The following is a 15,722-nucleotide window of genomic DNA, read 5'->3' on the forward strand; positions in this document are numbered from 1 at the left end:
CCACTGCAAAAGTTCCTTAAAAGACATTTCATGTAAAGCCCTTAGCACTGGGCTTAATATAAATTAATGATAAAAAATATTAGGTGTTATTTTAATCATCAGCCCCTACTCATTAATTTGATTGACATACAACATAAAGCAAGATATCTTAGCATTATGTCAAGTAAATAGATATAAAGATGTGCATTCCTTACCTTAATTAGCTTATATTTATGATGGAAATACAACACTTCTAGACATGCTAGATCATATATTTTATTAAGAATTCAAGAGAGAATTTAGAAATACCTAAATTTAACAATTAAAAAAAAAAAAAACAAAATACATTGGGCTGAAAACATGCTTCATGGAGGAGAGGTTAAAATACCTAATGAAATTCCATAGAGAAGACTGTTCTGGAACCATGCTGTTAAATCCTCAAAAGCAGGGACCACATTTTATTCATCTATTAATCAAGCAACTTCTATAGTCTCAAGAACATAGCATGTGTTTAATAAATGTTAAAGAAATGAATACGTGACTTAAAGATTCAACCCTCCACCCCAGTATCTTATACAGTGAGCCCAGAGTAGGCACTTAGCAGGTACAGAATTTAATTGATTAATTTCATGTTATAATATCTACATCCCTACAACTTTATTTTCATTTCTATGATGTCCTTCAACTTAACTACTAAGCACCTGGCAAAGCTCTACACCTACATACCTGAATACTGTGAACCTGGCCAGAAGATGATTGTCAACAGACTGCAGAGAAAGTAAGGCCAGAACAAAAGCCTTGTGCAGCACCGAGAGCAAGCCTTAACTTTAAAACAAAAAAAACGCTAATAGAGATAACCTAAATTTCAGACAGACTCCCAGTCAATAATTTTCAATTTGATTTTGCATAAGCACATCAGAAGACGTAGGATAAATAGCCCCTAATTGTCCTGAAAGAATGAAGACTTATTCTTAGAAATTATACACTGTAGCTTTTAGAAAACCTGGCTTAACAAAATGTCATAATTTTTATTCTTCTAAAAACAAATCAACTATAAAAAGAAGTCTCCATGTCAGCACATCAACTGTTTTGCATTTGAATTATGTTGTCAAGTTCAAAACAACAAAGCAAAACTAAAATCATTTAGGCATGTGGCAATTAAGAGCACAAGCAATGAAATGAAGACATAAAAAGAAAAACACCACTTAGACAAAAATTAAATAAAATCACCCCAGTTAAATGCCTCCCCAAAGATTTTCACCTGCACAGGATCCTAGAAAGACTCACATACGATGTAATTTTATATCCATTTCTGCTTCTATTTCTGCACTGAAATATTTATAGAGTGCTCAGTAGTTCTGGAGTAAATTACACCTGGATCTTGATAAAGCTGAAATCAGCTAAATTACCTTTCTGTTCAACTATTTGGAAGAATGAAGAAATCCTGACAAAATGAAAAGGTGCATTAAGAAGTGGCCATTTCATAGCTATAATTGTATACCTTAGTGAATATTGATGCCTTGAGGGTTATATGCAGTCGCCACAGCTATTTTTGCCAAAGGCTTCAAATAAAATTCAAATCAATTTGTTATGTGAATATATACATTACATTTGAATGTGAAATTTAACCTAAGTATTCTTTTGGTCAATATGTTAGAAATAACATGTGAAAACACATATTAAAAGTATGTAAAAATGGAAGCACAGGACAGTATTAAGCATATTGTTTTGAATACATTCTGAGATAAATCGGATACTCAAAATTTGAGAAATATTCTTATGGTATGCCATGAATTATAGAAATATAAAGTTCAAAATTCTGATCACTATTATAAATTTAATTTTTGTGTTCCCCCCAAATTTGTATGTTAAAGCTCTAGGCCCTAGTGTGGCTGTACTTGGAGAGGGGACCACTAAGAAAGCAATTAAAGTTGTCTGTGGTCTCAAGGATGAGGCCTTGATCTGACAGGAGTGTGTGCCTGGAAGAAGACACTCCAAAGACTTCATTCTCTCTCTTTTTCTCTCTATCTGCAAGCACACGCCCAGGAAAGGCCATGTGAGGACATAACGAGAAGGTGGCTGTCTGCAAGCCAGAAAAAGAGGCCTCACCAGAAACCTACCCTTGATATGGGACTTCTAACCTCAAGAGCTGCGAGAAAATAAATTTCTATTGTTTAAGCCATCCAGTCTATGATATTTTGTTAATGTCAGCCTGAGCAGACTAAGTCATTTACTATTAGTATGACTTCAATCTGGGAACCAGGAAGAGTCCTGTTCCAAATGTATTATATTAGTGAGGCATTCTATCTGAAAAGTGCTTCTTCCCTATTCGGTAATCCAACCGTACAGGCTTCTCATGAAACTATGTAATAACTACCAGAAGTGCATGCGAGTGTGAGTACACACTCCCAAGCACACGACAGAATACATGAATGCCTCATGAGGCTTTACTTCTACTTTCCAAATCATGAAAAGATAGTGGGGGCAATTTCACAGTGAAAGGCAAGTAGTCAACTATGGCTGCAATATCAGATTCTTGACTACAAAGGCTTTAAAGTGGCCCATGTTCAAACTGATTAGGGGTGTCCTGAGGTGTTGGAAACTGACCTCATAGGGTGTTTCACATAATTATTAACTCAGGACATGCTTCCACATCCCCTTGATGAATTATTTCAATCGCTTTCTCACGATAAAATGTAACCAAGTAAAAATAGTTTATGACAGATTATAAAGTTATCTTTAAACAATGAGTGATATCCATGTATAAATTATGAATTCTTATTCACCAGTTTTATACCAGTTCATTTAAAACTAATTATGTACGAAAAAGCATACAATGCCAACAAACAACATTTTAAGTGACATATTTTGGAGGGAACCAAATGTATATAAAAATGACCAGACTGGAAATTCAAGTCTCATCTAACTGTAAATTATTATGTATGTTTTCATTATTTATATCATAAACCCTACATTATCGGAATATCATGCATTTCTTCAGATACCATGTGGCTGGGAAAAAAGTATCATACCCAGTTTTATCTAATTATCGCCAAACATACAACTGACAATATCATTTGATTCATAGTTTACCAGCTGCAATATATTCTCTGGAATATTGTGGATTATCAGTTATGAAATTCTACTATAAGTGGTAGTGTTTAAGAAAAAAATGATTTAAAAAGGGGGAGACTATATATAAAGAGATAAGAAGAGAATGTATTAATCTAGTTAAGACATTATAAGTGGAAAAAATGAATGGCAGAGTGGAGATACAAAGAAAGAAAGATGTATTTAGGAAGTAAAAGTAACACTAGCCAGGAACCAATGGGCTATGGGGGTAGGGGAGCAGAGAATTAGGAATGATCCTGATTCAGATTTCTAATTTGAGTAATGATGACAAGTAAAATTTTATGTCAACTAAGACATACATTATTTATTCTACAGGCTTGTTTACACGCACTCATGTACACACCTATACACACACATAAATACATGCAGATTGCCCTGTGTTTCTGTTTAGTACCATCATTGCCTCATTCATCCCTCTCTAAGTAGCTGGCTGTGCACACCAATTACCCAATGAGATTAGATGCTAGCAAATGGCAGGAATGACACTGTGAGTTAACATGGTAATTTTAAAATGCCCCAACACAAACAAACTCGACCACCATTTCAGTTTGAAAGAATGGATGCCAACATGGAGTCTGGAGATAAGAATTGATTTTGCAGTAGAAATTATTTGTGTTTCTTTCTTATCTCTAGACAAAACATTTCAGCAGCAAGAAAGAATCGTCTCCTATAGCACTAATTAGAAACGTAAATCTCACTGAGAGAAATGCCAAGAAATTTTATTGTTTGTCACTATACATGGTAATAGAATTTTCTGACATTTTATTCCTCTAGAAAAATGTAACATCTTTAATAAACCACTGTACAAAGTAGAGATTCTAATTTTAGCATATCATAACAGAGATTACAAAACAGAAAACATGCAAAGCCTTAAGACAAGTAGCTAAAAACAAATTCATTCTCAGAATTATCAGCGGGAATAAAAAGTTCTCATTGATATCAGAATAATTACAAAATCTTGGGTTGTCAATTGCATGTTCCACATGGCAAAATCGAAAATATATCCATACTCTGAATAACACTAAACCCAACAGAGATTGTTTACAAACCTTTCAAATGTACCTACTTTGATATGAAATTACAGGCTGCTGCTCTGTAAATGGCTGGTAAATCATTTTCAGATTTTTTTTTAAAGTAAGGTGTCTATAAAGTTGTAAAAATGTACCTTATAAATATTGCCCTGCCCCAATCCAAGTGAGGTTTTTTATTGCTCTGTGTGTGTGTGTGTGTGTGTGTGTGTGTGTGTACCCATACTGTGACTGCCTCGCTTCTACTAGAAAATTATTTACTTATTATCAAATAATATGAAAACCATATCACAGTTCATGCTACACTAAGGATAAGTATCTTGTAATGATAATGCCCAGCACATAAGAAACTATGCCTCACTGATGAATGGCTGTTCCTTGACCTTCCCACCTGTCACACATTTCTTTGGAAGCATCACTTGAACAATTATATGAGCTTAGAAAAATATATTCTCAGGCATCAAAAATCCCTAAGTCCTCTTTATTAAGAAATTATCAATTCTGAACAAGCAAACCAAAAACAGAAAAGAAGACTTAGGAAAACCCCAAAAGTCAGCCAAACCAACATGGTAACTAGAGTTACTCCTCTTTTTCTACAAATATTTTAATTGCTGCAGACAAGACTATCTATATTCTACAGTAGCAAGCACCCTAACTCCCTCAGGGAATGTTTAGCCAAGAGTCCAAGCAGGCACATCAGATGTCCAGCCACAAAAGCAGCAGATTGGAATATGTGCATTTTTATTCCCCTCTATACAAGCAATATGGCTATGTGACTAATTTTAAGATTCTGATCATCTGAAAAGCATTCCAAAGTGCTATGTCTTATCAATGGTTGACAACTCATAAACACAAAGTAACAGAAGCCTGAAAATTGTCTCTCAGAATCAGCAGAGCAAGTGTATAGATGGACCAGAGTAAAACTGTATTGATAAAATCTTCTACGACATTATATAAAAGGGAATTAAAACTTACCAAAACATATTTTCATCAAAAAAACAATTCTAAGAAACCATGGCATGATGTTATTAATTCTTTTCAAAAAAAACCATTTGTCCTTATGACAATTCATTATATTTATATAGCTTTTTAAAACCACACGGAAAGTACTTATTTCAGTCTGGCTTCTCCAAATAGAATTTAATCATATACTACAGATTTCATCAATAACATGAAGAAGATACACAGAACATAATATAGAAAAGTTGTCCTCTTTTTATCATGTCTTCATGAAAAGTATGTAATTTAAAGTGTCACTTGAAGAAGAGATAGCATACAGTGTCAAGAATCTCAGCTCAGTCAAACAAATTAACAATATCACATATACTGAACACATTAAAATACTCATATCAGTATTGCCAAATTATTGGTGCATTTTTTTATTCTAAGTTACAAATTTAAAATAGCATAACTTACAGTGTTTGAAAACAAGTAACAGTATAATAACCTTACTTGTTCACAGATAATCGGCTGGAGACTACCAGCATGCATATATTTAATTGAGACTCCCGCAAAACTGTTAGATTCTTTTTGATAAAACAAACAAACTATTGAAAGGATGAAAAATATAACATGTAATGTTGAAAAGAAGTTCTAATTCTAAATGCAAGCCAAAGTCACTGCTAAGCAGCAACAAATTAACATCTCGAGAAAGATTATTTACTCAACAAATAATTACTGACTGACTGCCAAGTGCCAGGAGTGTTAGGTGCCCTGCCCTTAAAGAGCTCACAGACCATTGGGAAAACATACAAGGACAAAATTATAGTGCAGTAAAGTAAAAGCTACAGGAACTCTATCTGACATATAGAATAAAGGATCCCTAGGGTACCTGAAACAAATAGCATTACTTTAAAGCCATGTTAAGAATGATGATGAATTAAAAACCCAACCCTGCCTTTTCTAGAATGCTAGGTACAGTGGTGGACTGTCTGGGGGAAAACTATTATTAATATGATCTCTCACCAATAGAGAAGAGTCCACCAGAAGGTCATGGCCACATTAGTAACTTTCATAGTCACTCCCCTACATTTATCCAAGCATATCACAAACCTGCATTGCTTGAAAAATATACCATTAATAAATACTTAGAAATTAAACAGCTGCATTTGAACTTATGATGATGAGGTTTCTAAATGTAACTCAAGAAAAATAGGTACAGTTATACTTCAATTACTCAACTGCCTTAAATACTTGGAAAATATTTAAGAATGTGGAAAGTAGCAAAACAGTATACTGAATAGGCAAAATAAATCTCGGAATCTGCTCCCTAAAACATAGTAACATGTAGGAAAGCCCAAAACTCATTCAAAATCTATATACTTTTACTTTAGAGAGGTTCCTAATAAGCAAACAAGAACTAGAAAAGACGGAAGAGTGGTCACAGATATACCAGCCATAAGTAACAGGTCCCCACTGACAGCAGGAGGAGATTTAAAGAAATTCAGAAGTGAAAACATAAAATGCATAGTTTGAGGCCCTTCAATGCACAGCTGATTTTACAGAATAGAACTTAAATGGAACTATCATCTCTTTCTTTGCCTGTTCAACTTGTGAATTCCTTGCAGGTACTACTGTTCTATACTCCTTAAAGAAGCTGTTTTTTTATTTTTGTTAACCACAACTACGTATGCTTAAAACCCGTCAATATACCATTCTGGGAAGACTGGCATTTTGAAAAATTTAAAATAATGCTGTTACAAAAAGGGTAATTAAAATGCTGTTCAAAGCCGTGGTACAGGAATTTTGTATCTCAAGGTATGTAACAACTGATAGCAGCATAGTAACTCTTGTGGAGAAAAATGTCGTAATGGACAAATTTCAAATGTCTGCTTATAGGATCTGCTTTTTCTGTCTGCACTGGCAGATTCTTCTGGCACAGAGCCCACATTCAAAATGAGTTGATATCCTTAGATTTTTACCTCCTTTTTTCTTCTGGCTTTTTGCACAAACATTTTCATTGTTTTCTAAATTGCACAAATATTTTCAGGGTTTTTGACAGGAGGCAAGGAGAAAATTCATTTCCAGGTGTCCCTATTTTGTTCTCTAACTCCTTATACTGACATCTGGCTTAGAAGAACGGGATTTCCTCTAACAGAGCTGTAGGGCTCTGTCAGCAACTTCCCTGCCCATTGCTGCCTCCACTATGTGGGAGAACGATTATTGCAAACACAGTGTAGTTATATTATCTCGGGCTGTTTCTTCAGAACAAGCAGAAAAAGCATCTAAAATAGAAATGAAATTCTGAGCCTAGGTGTCTTATATATCCATTAAATTGTGATGTTCATGGATTGAATTTCCAAAGATACATTTTAAACAGGTAGAGGTTGATATTACCCACACTTCACAATTACAGGAGTTGTAGGTAATACTCATTTTCTAGGAAAAGCTGGCCCTAGAAGGATATCCATTTTTCTCATCAGTAATATCTCAGCATCAGTCAAAACATTCAAAGGGTAGCTCAGCAGGTTTAATTTTCACTGAGTTACAACTACTGCATGCTCAGTGGTTTGCAGGTGGACAACTTCATACAAAAAAATTCACTATGTAGCACCGATGACAACATACACATATCTGACAACTCTACGGTTATTTTATTCTCTAACAAACTTTTTACTCCTTGAGTAATATCATATATATAGCCCTAAACTGCTTACTACAGCCAAAACTGTAAAGTTAATAAAAAAAGGATTGTCACAAATAAAATGTGGTATATCCATACAACGGAATGTTATTTGGCAACAAAACGGTAATGAAGCACTGATTCATGCCACAATGCTGATGAACCCTGATGAACCCTGCTCTGTGAAAGAAACCAGTCTCAAAAGGATACATAATGTATAATTCCACTTATATGAAATGTCCAGAATAGGCAAATTCATAGACACAAAAAGTAGATTAGCAGTTACCAGGGGCTGGGGGAATAGGGAATGACCGCTAATGGATATTGGAGTTTCATTTTAGGGTGATGAATGTGTACCGAAACTAGAAAATGGTGATAATTGCGTAACTTTGTGAATATACTAAAACCCACTGAATTGTACATTTAAAAGGGTGAATTTTATGCTGTATAATATCTCAATAAAACTTTTTTTTTTTAAAGGCTTGAAAGCTAATTAACGACACTCCAAGTAGAGGAGTTCTAAACTTAAGAGGACTAAATTTTCAACCACATTCACTAGCACTTTGAATTTCATCAGCGTGAGCTCATCTTTATATCCTGGGATCTATCTATTAAGCCTGTAAAAGTGTTTCTCTTTCACTATTCACTTTTGGAAACACAATCTCCTTTCACAAGAAAGAGAAAGAGGAGCGACTCCAATAAGTGGCCAATTCACATAGTGCTGTTCTTTGTTAATGAAGTACCTTCTATAACAACCTGTCTAATGTAATTTATGAAGCAACACGCAGTTCCAAGGAAATCTTGGGTCATCCAAGTATGTGGCAGTCACAAAAGAATTTGTAGGTATTTACTTAACTCACAATCAGCGACAATATCAACATCTAAATACATCTATTGCTTTGAAATTAGTGGCAATTACTAATCAATGAAAACAGGAAATGTAAATATAAATACTGACCTTGTTTCTTTTAACCCTTCTTTCTGAATGACTTCCAATATCTGCTTTGCTGTCATTGGTGAGTTGGGGTGTTTTTCTAGTGCCTAAAAAATAAAAATAAACATAAGATTCATAGATTATTGCACAGAAACATACAAAATGAAACTGTGTATGAATCATGCAATGTTTCCTTAAAATTTTAAAGGGTAAGGGGCTGTTATATCAAAATAAGGTCCTATCACACAGCTCAAGTGTCCAAAGTAAGAACGTAACATAATTTTTTTTCTGGACATTTATGGAAATTTCTGCAACATATAGGGGCCATCCTTCAAAAACTGTCACAAAGGTGTATACACCAAAAAATGAAACATGAAGCCTAAAAAAACAAGTTAATAAATGTACATAATTTCCTTTACTAAAAATTACTAATATTTTATGCTTTCAGGCTGTTAAAATGTTTCCTAAATTTCCAGGACCTTGGAAACATGGAGCCTGAATAGTACCAATAGCAGAGAACAAAATGCTTGTCAAAAATAACTTCACTGGATTTATATTTTGATCAGCCTCTTTTATATTAAAAATAAAATGAGAAAAAATACTTTGTGGCTAAAATGGAAAGAAGCATACAGAAACCCAAGGCTCATTACAGTACGTTTTCCAGTTCAGCTCAGTTTCCTTTCTTTTGCCTTTTCCAATTAATTTCAAGTAAACCCCTTCCTCTTCCCATTCAGCCCATCTCAGTTTTATAAACTGAATCCCATTTTCTTCCTCTCCCCTTCTGTCCTACTAATTTTTGAGTAGAAGGGAGTTCTTTTAAACAAAGTGTTAGGAATACATGGGACATAATGATACAAGGGACATAGTTAATTCCACAGGCATTAGACCATCAGCCCTGGAAATCAAGTTCCTTTATTTATCCAGAGACTTAACTAGACGTATTGAAAGCAGTAAATAGCAGTGTCCACACTGCTCACCAACCTGAACTACAGGGACCACCTTTGAGAACAAAAGACAAGTCTACACACATCTTCACAATGACTCCCTCCTAGGGCAGACAACACCTACTTAAAGATGCTGTACAGGAGCTTCTGCACAAGTCATGGCCCCACACAACTTAAAGATTCTAGAGTTCTATTTTGTGATTATCTACCAGAAGGATCACAATTATTAAGAATTAATAGGGTACCCTAAAAACTAAAATGGAAAAGGCTTCCACATATGTTCAAAAGAGCTCTGTGATCTCTCCTACTATCCATGGCCAAATTTCAACTGGGTCACTAGCAAAGGTTCATCAAGTTCCTCCAATGAGTTACATACAGCTAGCCCCATCTCACCATTAGGGCCACTTTCTTCTTGTCCCCTGTCTAGTTCCCAGGAAATTTCCCCACTTTTCCCAGTTTGGATCAGTCCCTTAGTCGTACTTGGTAAGTTCGTTAAAGAATGTAAAAATGCAAGCAACATTAGAAAGAGGGCATGGCAAAAAGTATATCATTCGGAAAGAAGGAAACTTGTCCTCACAGAGGACACTGGAGAGCCGAACTTAAAACTGGGAAAGGGGGAAAAAGAAACATAGGCATAGCTGTACAGGGAAGAGGACTAAAGTGTAAAAATATTGGTTTAAAAAAAGGCAAGAAGGAAACTGCATAATAGAGCTGAAAGGGGGAAAGATTAAATCACAAAGAAGGGAGGAAAAGAAATAGACATGAGAAAAAAAAAGCTGACAGAACTTTTAAAATAAGAACTGTAAGTAGAGCAGTACATTCTCATGAATTACTGAAAGGAGATGCTATGGCCACTTGGACCATATATAGGGTGGGCATCACCCCCAAATGATAGGCAATGCTGGGGACACTGATGGTCTCTCAGAAAAGATATGGGCAGAAGGTCAATAGACACAGACATACACAAGTAAGCAAGCAAGGAAAGGGAGAACTGGAGGGGAGAGGCACAGGATGGCGGAAAGAAGGGGACAGAGGAGAAAGGACAGGAGGAAAATTGAGCTGAACTGGGAATGTCCAAAAGGCAAACTGATTAAATCCAGAAAGGGCCGAAGCGGTAACTTCAGTGTACTAGGCAACGTATTAACAGAAATTTGGGTGCACTCGAAAGTGGGGTTACTCACTGTGGAGGATTCCCTGTTTCTCTTCCTGAGTACAGGCCCCTCAGCACACCTGGGCAGCTCCTCCCAGCAATTGAGAGAATTTGGATAGCCCTGTCCCCTTCTCTATGACATCACATCCTACTCTACAAAGGAAGTAAAAGTGCCAAGAATTACATCATGAAGTGGATGAGAGGTAGGAAGGAAATGAAGCCACACAAAACACCAGAAGCCACCCTCAGTTCCTGAAAGACAGAGAAAGGAGACAGAGGAGAGGTTCCTGGGTGTGAACAAGCTTCGCTGAACTAGCTGTGTGAACATTAATAGAACAAAAGATAGAGAGAAATTACCTTCACAGAACAAACATTGATACCATCAAAATAATGTGACACATGTAGAGACATGAATCAGACTCTCAGGCAGCCATACTCAAACACTACAGTGAAAGAAGCGGCAGTCAGAGTGAAATGGTGTCCTAAGTCACCAGGTCCAAATGTTAGCTTGAGTAACTGCCCATTGCCCCAACAATCTCTTGGCTCTGAGGTATTACAGTTTCATATGTCCTGTAAAATTACACTTTCTGGATTATCCTTCATGACATTTTCAAATACAACTAGTATTTGACTATGTTTTCATGGTTATGTCATACTTATTTTGAATTTAACATGTTCCTCTGATTGTTTTCCGTCTTGTAACTACCTCTTTAAATGCTGAGGTCAAAGTCGCAATAGAGCAGGGATGGGAGTAAGATCAGCCACAATTTTTAAGACTATTTATCACAATAAGATTTTTCCACAAATAGGTCCAATGACTATTTCAGATAATCAAAACAGGTTCAGACTGGCTTGGGCAATAATAATGTAATTGTGACAAAATAGGAAATCCAATTTTAAAGTTTGCCATGGATAATTACTGAAAATAATCTTGCTTTCTGATAGCAAAAATTAGAAAAATACAACTCACACCCATATTATAGAAAACAAAATGCACCCACAAGCCTATAACCAAGAATATTAACCACTGCTAATATTTGTGTTTCCCTTCTAGTTTTTTTTATTCACACACATTATTTTTAATATAATTTTACAAAGTATGTGTATATGTTATTAGTTGTCTTTTCTCTATGTAATCTGAATTCTTCAAAATGGGCATCATGATTAACATATCACTAAGGACAGGCATTTTAATCATTTTAAAAATTCAATTAATAAACATAAATTTCCAAAGAATACATTGAATGAAACATTCTTAGAACATCATTGAGTCAAAGAATCTAAGTTCCATCATGTCTCTTGACACACTGCCAACTGTTTCCAGAAAGATTTTAACAGTTTATATTCTCAGAACTCAATCTGCCTCCTTCACCACAACTTTACCAGTGTTAAGCATTAACTTTTTGTAATAATTACCAACTTAGTAGGTCAACTAACAGGTAATTCTTTGTTCTTTTTATTATACTTCTGTAAACACTAATGAGGATAAAGGTTTTTTCAAATGACTCTTATGGAATAGGATTTAGTACTTGGGATATGTCTGTTTTTCTTATTAATGTGTAAAAAACTTTATAAAATAAGAATAATATTAATTACTTTCATATTAATAATACATATTCATTTCTTTTGTTGCTTATTTTTTGGATATTTTTGGGTGACGTGAAGTTTTCTATTTTCATATTAACAACTGCATCAGATTTTTCCATTGTTACTTCTACTGCTCTTATGTTTAGAAATTCCCTTAACCCAAGAGGCATGCAAATATCTAAAAATATTTCTTTCAAGTTGTTTTATGTTTTTATATTTAAATTCATCTGTAATTTATCTTTTTGTACTAAGGCAATGCACTAACTGATGCACTTCCTATTAATAAGTGGAGAGTCTCCAACATAATTTGTTTCTTAAGCTCATCATGGTTAGTGAGATATCCTCCACCACATATTAACATTAGGGCAATGAAAACTCTTTTGGATGTAAAACCAACATATAAATGTGGGAACCCAATATACAAAATGCACAAAAGCAGAGCTGCTTTTGCTGAGGTGGAAACAGGAGAGCTTAGAGCCCCCATACTTACTCCCTCCAATGGCTAAAGGAACTTCTGGGAATTTTCAGAGTTTCTCAAATAAACTGCAAACCACTGTCCTTGGGGCTGATCCAGGGGTCCTGCTATGTTCTCCTGATCTTTCGATCAATTGTTGTGCCAGCACCACACTGTTTTAAATTGCTGTCACAATACATTTTACTATCTGGATAAGACAGTCCTCTCATTATTCCTTCTTAAATTTTTAATTGTTCACTTCTTTATATTTCCAGATGAAATTCAGATTAGAATTAAATGAGACATTTAATTAAATTTTAAAGAAATTTACACACATCGTTCCATGTGTTTAAGTTTCATTTTACAAACTGTATTAAGCTTTTTAGGGTTTTATGTTTTCAGTTGCAACTATGAATACACTTTTTCAGATAATATTCTCACATTTTATTGCTAATATATACAAAATTCATTGAATTGTGATTATTATTATTCTATGAACAGCTAACTGAATACTTAATAGTACCAACAGTATAAAATTACAGTCATATTTTCAACAAGTAATGTGAATTGTGTCTCTTTTTCAATAGCTGTTTTCTCTTTCCTAAATTATTTACTTTGGATAAAAACTGATCTTTTCTAGTCCCTGTCAAAAATTTTTTGCTGAAAACTGAGCTGCTTTATAATTTATTTCCTCAAAAATAGACCCCTAAAACCACCAAGTTTCCCTAAGAATATCTGCAGCTAGAATTAGTAGAGCTAGCACTGCTAAGAACAGGCTGTAATCGGAAACCACTGGCCAGATATCACTGTCTTTTCTACACAAATCAGTCTGTCGCAGTGTTCAATCTTCACATAAAATGTTCTATCTTTCTTTGTAAAACAAATTGTTCTCCTGTGTTAGAGCTATATTTGTGATTCCACTTCACTCTCACTCCCAAGGAGTTGTGTCTTGCACCTCTCACACTTCCGTCTCACACACTAAAGTCCTTTCAATTCTCAACTACCTTCTTTCTTCTGCACTGCCACTCCCAGCAGGTTTCAAATTCAGTATTGCTCTCCAAAAATAAAAGGACTTCCAAGGCCAGGGATACAAATATATACAATCAGCTACCTTCCTAGCAATGGATCCTCTTGTATTTTTCAGAGTCTGTGAGCAGATGTGTAGAATTGCCAAATATACCACAGGATTTTATTTTCTTTACTTACGTGACTATATCAGAGCCTATCTCAAAGATATCTAGATTCATGCAACTTGAGTCGAGACAGATTCATCCCAGAAACAACCTCCCCCCAGACCTTCTACATGTCCCAGTAAAAGGAGAAAAAACCTGCAAAAAAGGACAGTAACATAATTAAAAGGAGAGAGAGTTTGCCAAATCATTGAGAAGGGCACAGGCAAAGCTAAGAATATATTTTTTCTGTTTTAGGTTCAATTATTTTAACCTAATGAACATAATGTTTCAAATATTTTAAGGGCCTACTCAAGAATTCCTTGGTGTCTCTCAAAGAGAAAAGTAATTTCAGTATCCCTAAGGTGAATACATTAGACCGGTATTCATCTAATGGTTAAAATCTTGGGGTTGAGGGCCCTAAATAAAATATTTGGAGTTTATTTGATTGCAAAATAAAAAGATTTTCACAATTTAAATCATCTCAATGATATATGTTTAGATTTACATCAAACACTAGGCTCTCTCCCTCTTTCTAACAGTATTATGTCTTCCTGTGATCAATACTGGCAGTTCATTAAAATGTTTAGCTGTTTAAGGTCTCATGTCTCAGGTAAATAATTTGGGGATTATAAAATAAGCCATTATATAGCTCTCTACAGTTACAGAGTGCTTTCACACAACATATATCATTTCATTTGCTTTCATACAACACATTTTATTTGGCCTTTACAACTCAAAGAGATGCATAAGAAAGGCAGAATTAACTTTCTCTGAGATGCACAAAGTTGAAGTAATTGGTTCAAGGTAACAAAACTAGTAAGCGGAAAGACAAGACTTGTATACATGATGATATTGATAACGACAATATTTAAGTAAAATAAGAGCATCTAATACTTATTAGACGGCTCCTCAATGCTGTCTCTAGAGGCCATGCATATCTTACAAAAGATTTCAGGATTCATGTATTTAACATTCTCTATTTCCCCTATTCCTGAGAAACCTCAAAGGTCTGTGTCATTTTGATGAAACATGAATTTGGATCACTGGTAGTACTCAGATGAAGAAATAAATCACATCAAAAGTGACAGCACCTTGCCTAAACCTCAGTTAGGTTGTGCTCTACACTTAAGGTATATGTGATTACTAGGTAAAGGTTTAAAGATGATACTTATAATTTTTTATTCCACTTGCATGCATTTCATGGGGAAATTGTATGCCACAGTAATATTTGTGAATGTGTGACTCAAAAGATATGGAAATTTTGTTATAATAGCTCTGAGAATCAGGCCAACTTCACCCAGAAGAAAGCAGTTTCCAAGAAAATAAAGTGCCCACGAGGTCCGGCAGCCTCTCAGTGATGAGTCTAGTTAAATAATTTCTCGTCATGAGCACATGGGGTTTACAGAAACTTAAGACCTACAGTCAAGATATTATACACAATATCTACCTCATAATCCCCACTTCAGTAATCTCACACTTAAGAATAATCAGATATTTTCTCACACTCTCAGATAATGGTTTAAACAGTACTTTCCCTTGGTAGCAGCTGTCAAAACTGTCGTTAATCAGCATTATCTGTTTAATGATATTTTTCCTGCCATACCACAAGCCTCCTGAGATCAAGAACCTTGGTCTTCATTCACATCTGTATCACTACTAAATAGGCTTCGGTAAAGACCAAGTCAATTTTGGGCTATGCTTTGAATTGCACTATATTAAG

General features: G+C 35.0%; 1 protein-coding gene across 1 annotated transcript in view; it reads right to left on the reverse strand.

The window, feature by feature from the left end:
* The window catches only part of ASXL3 (additional sex combs like 3, transcriptional regulator), a 137,513-nt gene extending 128,717 nt beyond the window's left edge, over positions 1 to 8,796 (reverse strand). The window contains exon 1 of the mRNA XM_006919995.2: positions 8,720 to 8,796. Within this exon, the coding sequence (XP_006920057.1) occupies positions 8,720 to 8,775 (56 nt within the window). The 5' untranslated portion in view covers positions 8,776 to 8,796. The remainder of the gene's footprint in view (positions 1 to 8,719) is intronic.
* Between the last annotated feature and the right edge of the window lie 6,926 nt (positions 8,797 to 15,722).

Source organism: Pteropus alecto, unplaced genomic scaffold, assembly GCF_000325575.1.
Source record: "Pteropus alecto unplaced genomic scaffold, ASM32557v1 scaffold146, whole genome shotgun sequence".
Lineage (NCBI taxonomy): Eukaryota > Metazoa > Chordata > Mammalia > Chiroptera > Pteropodidae > Pteropus > Pteropus alecto.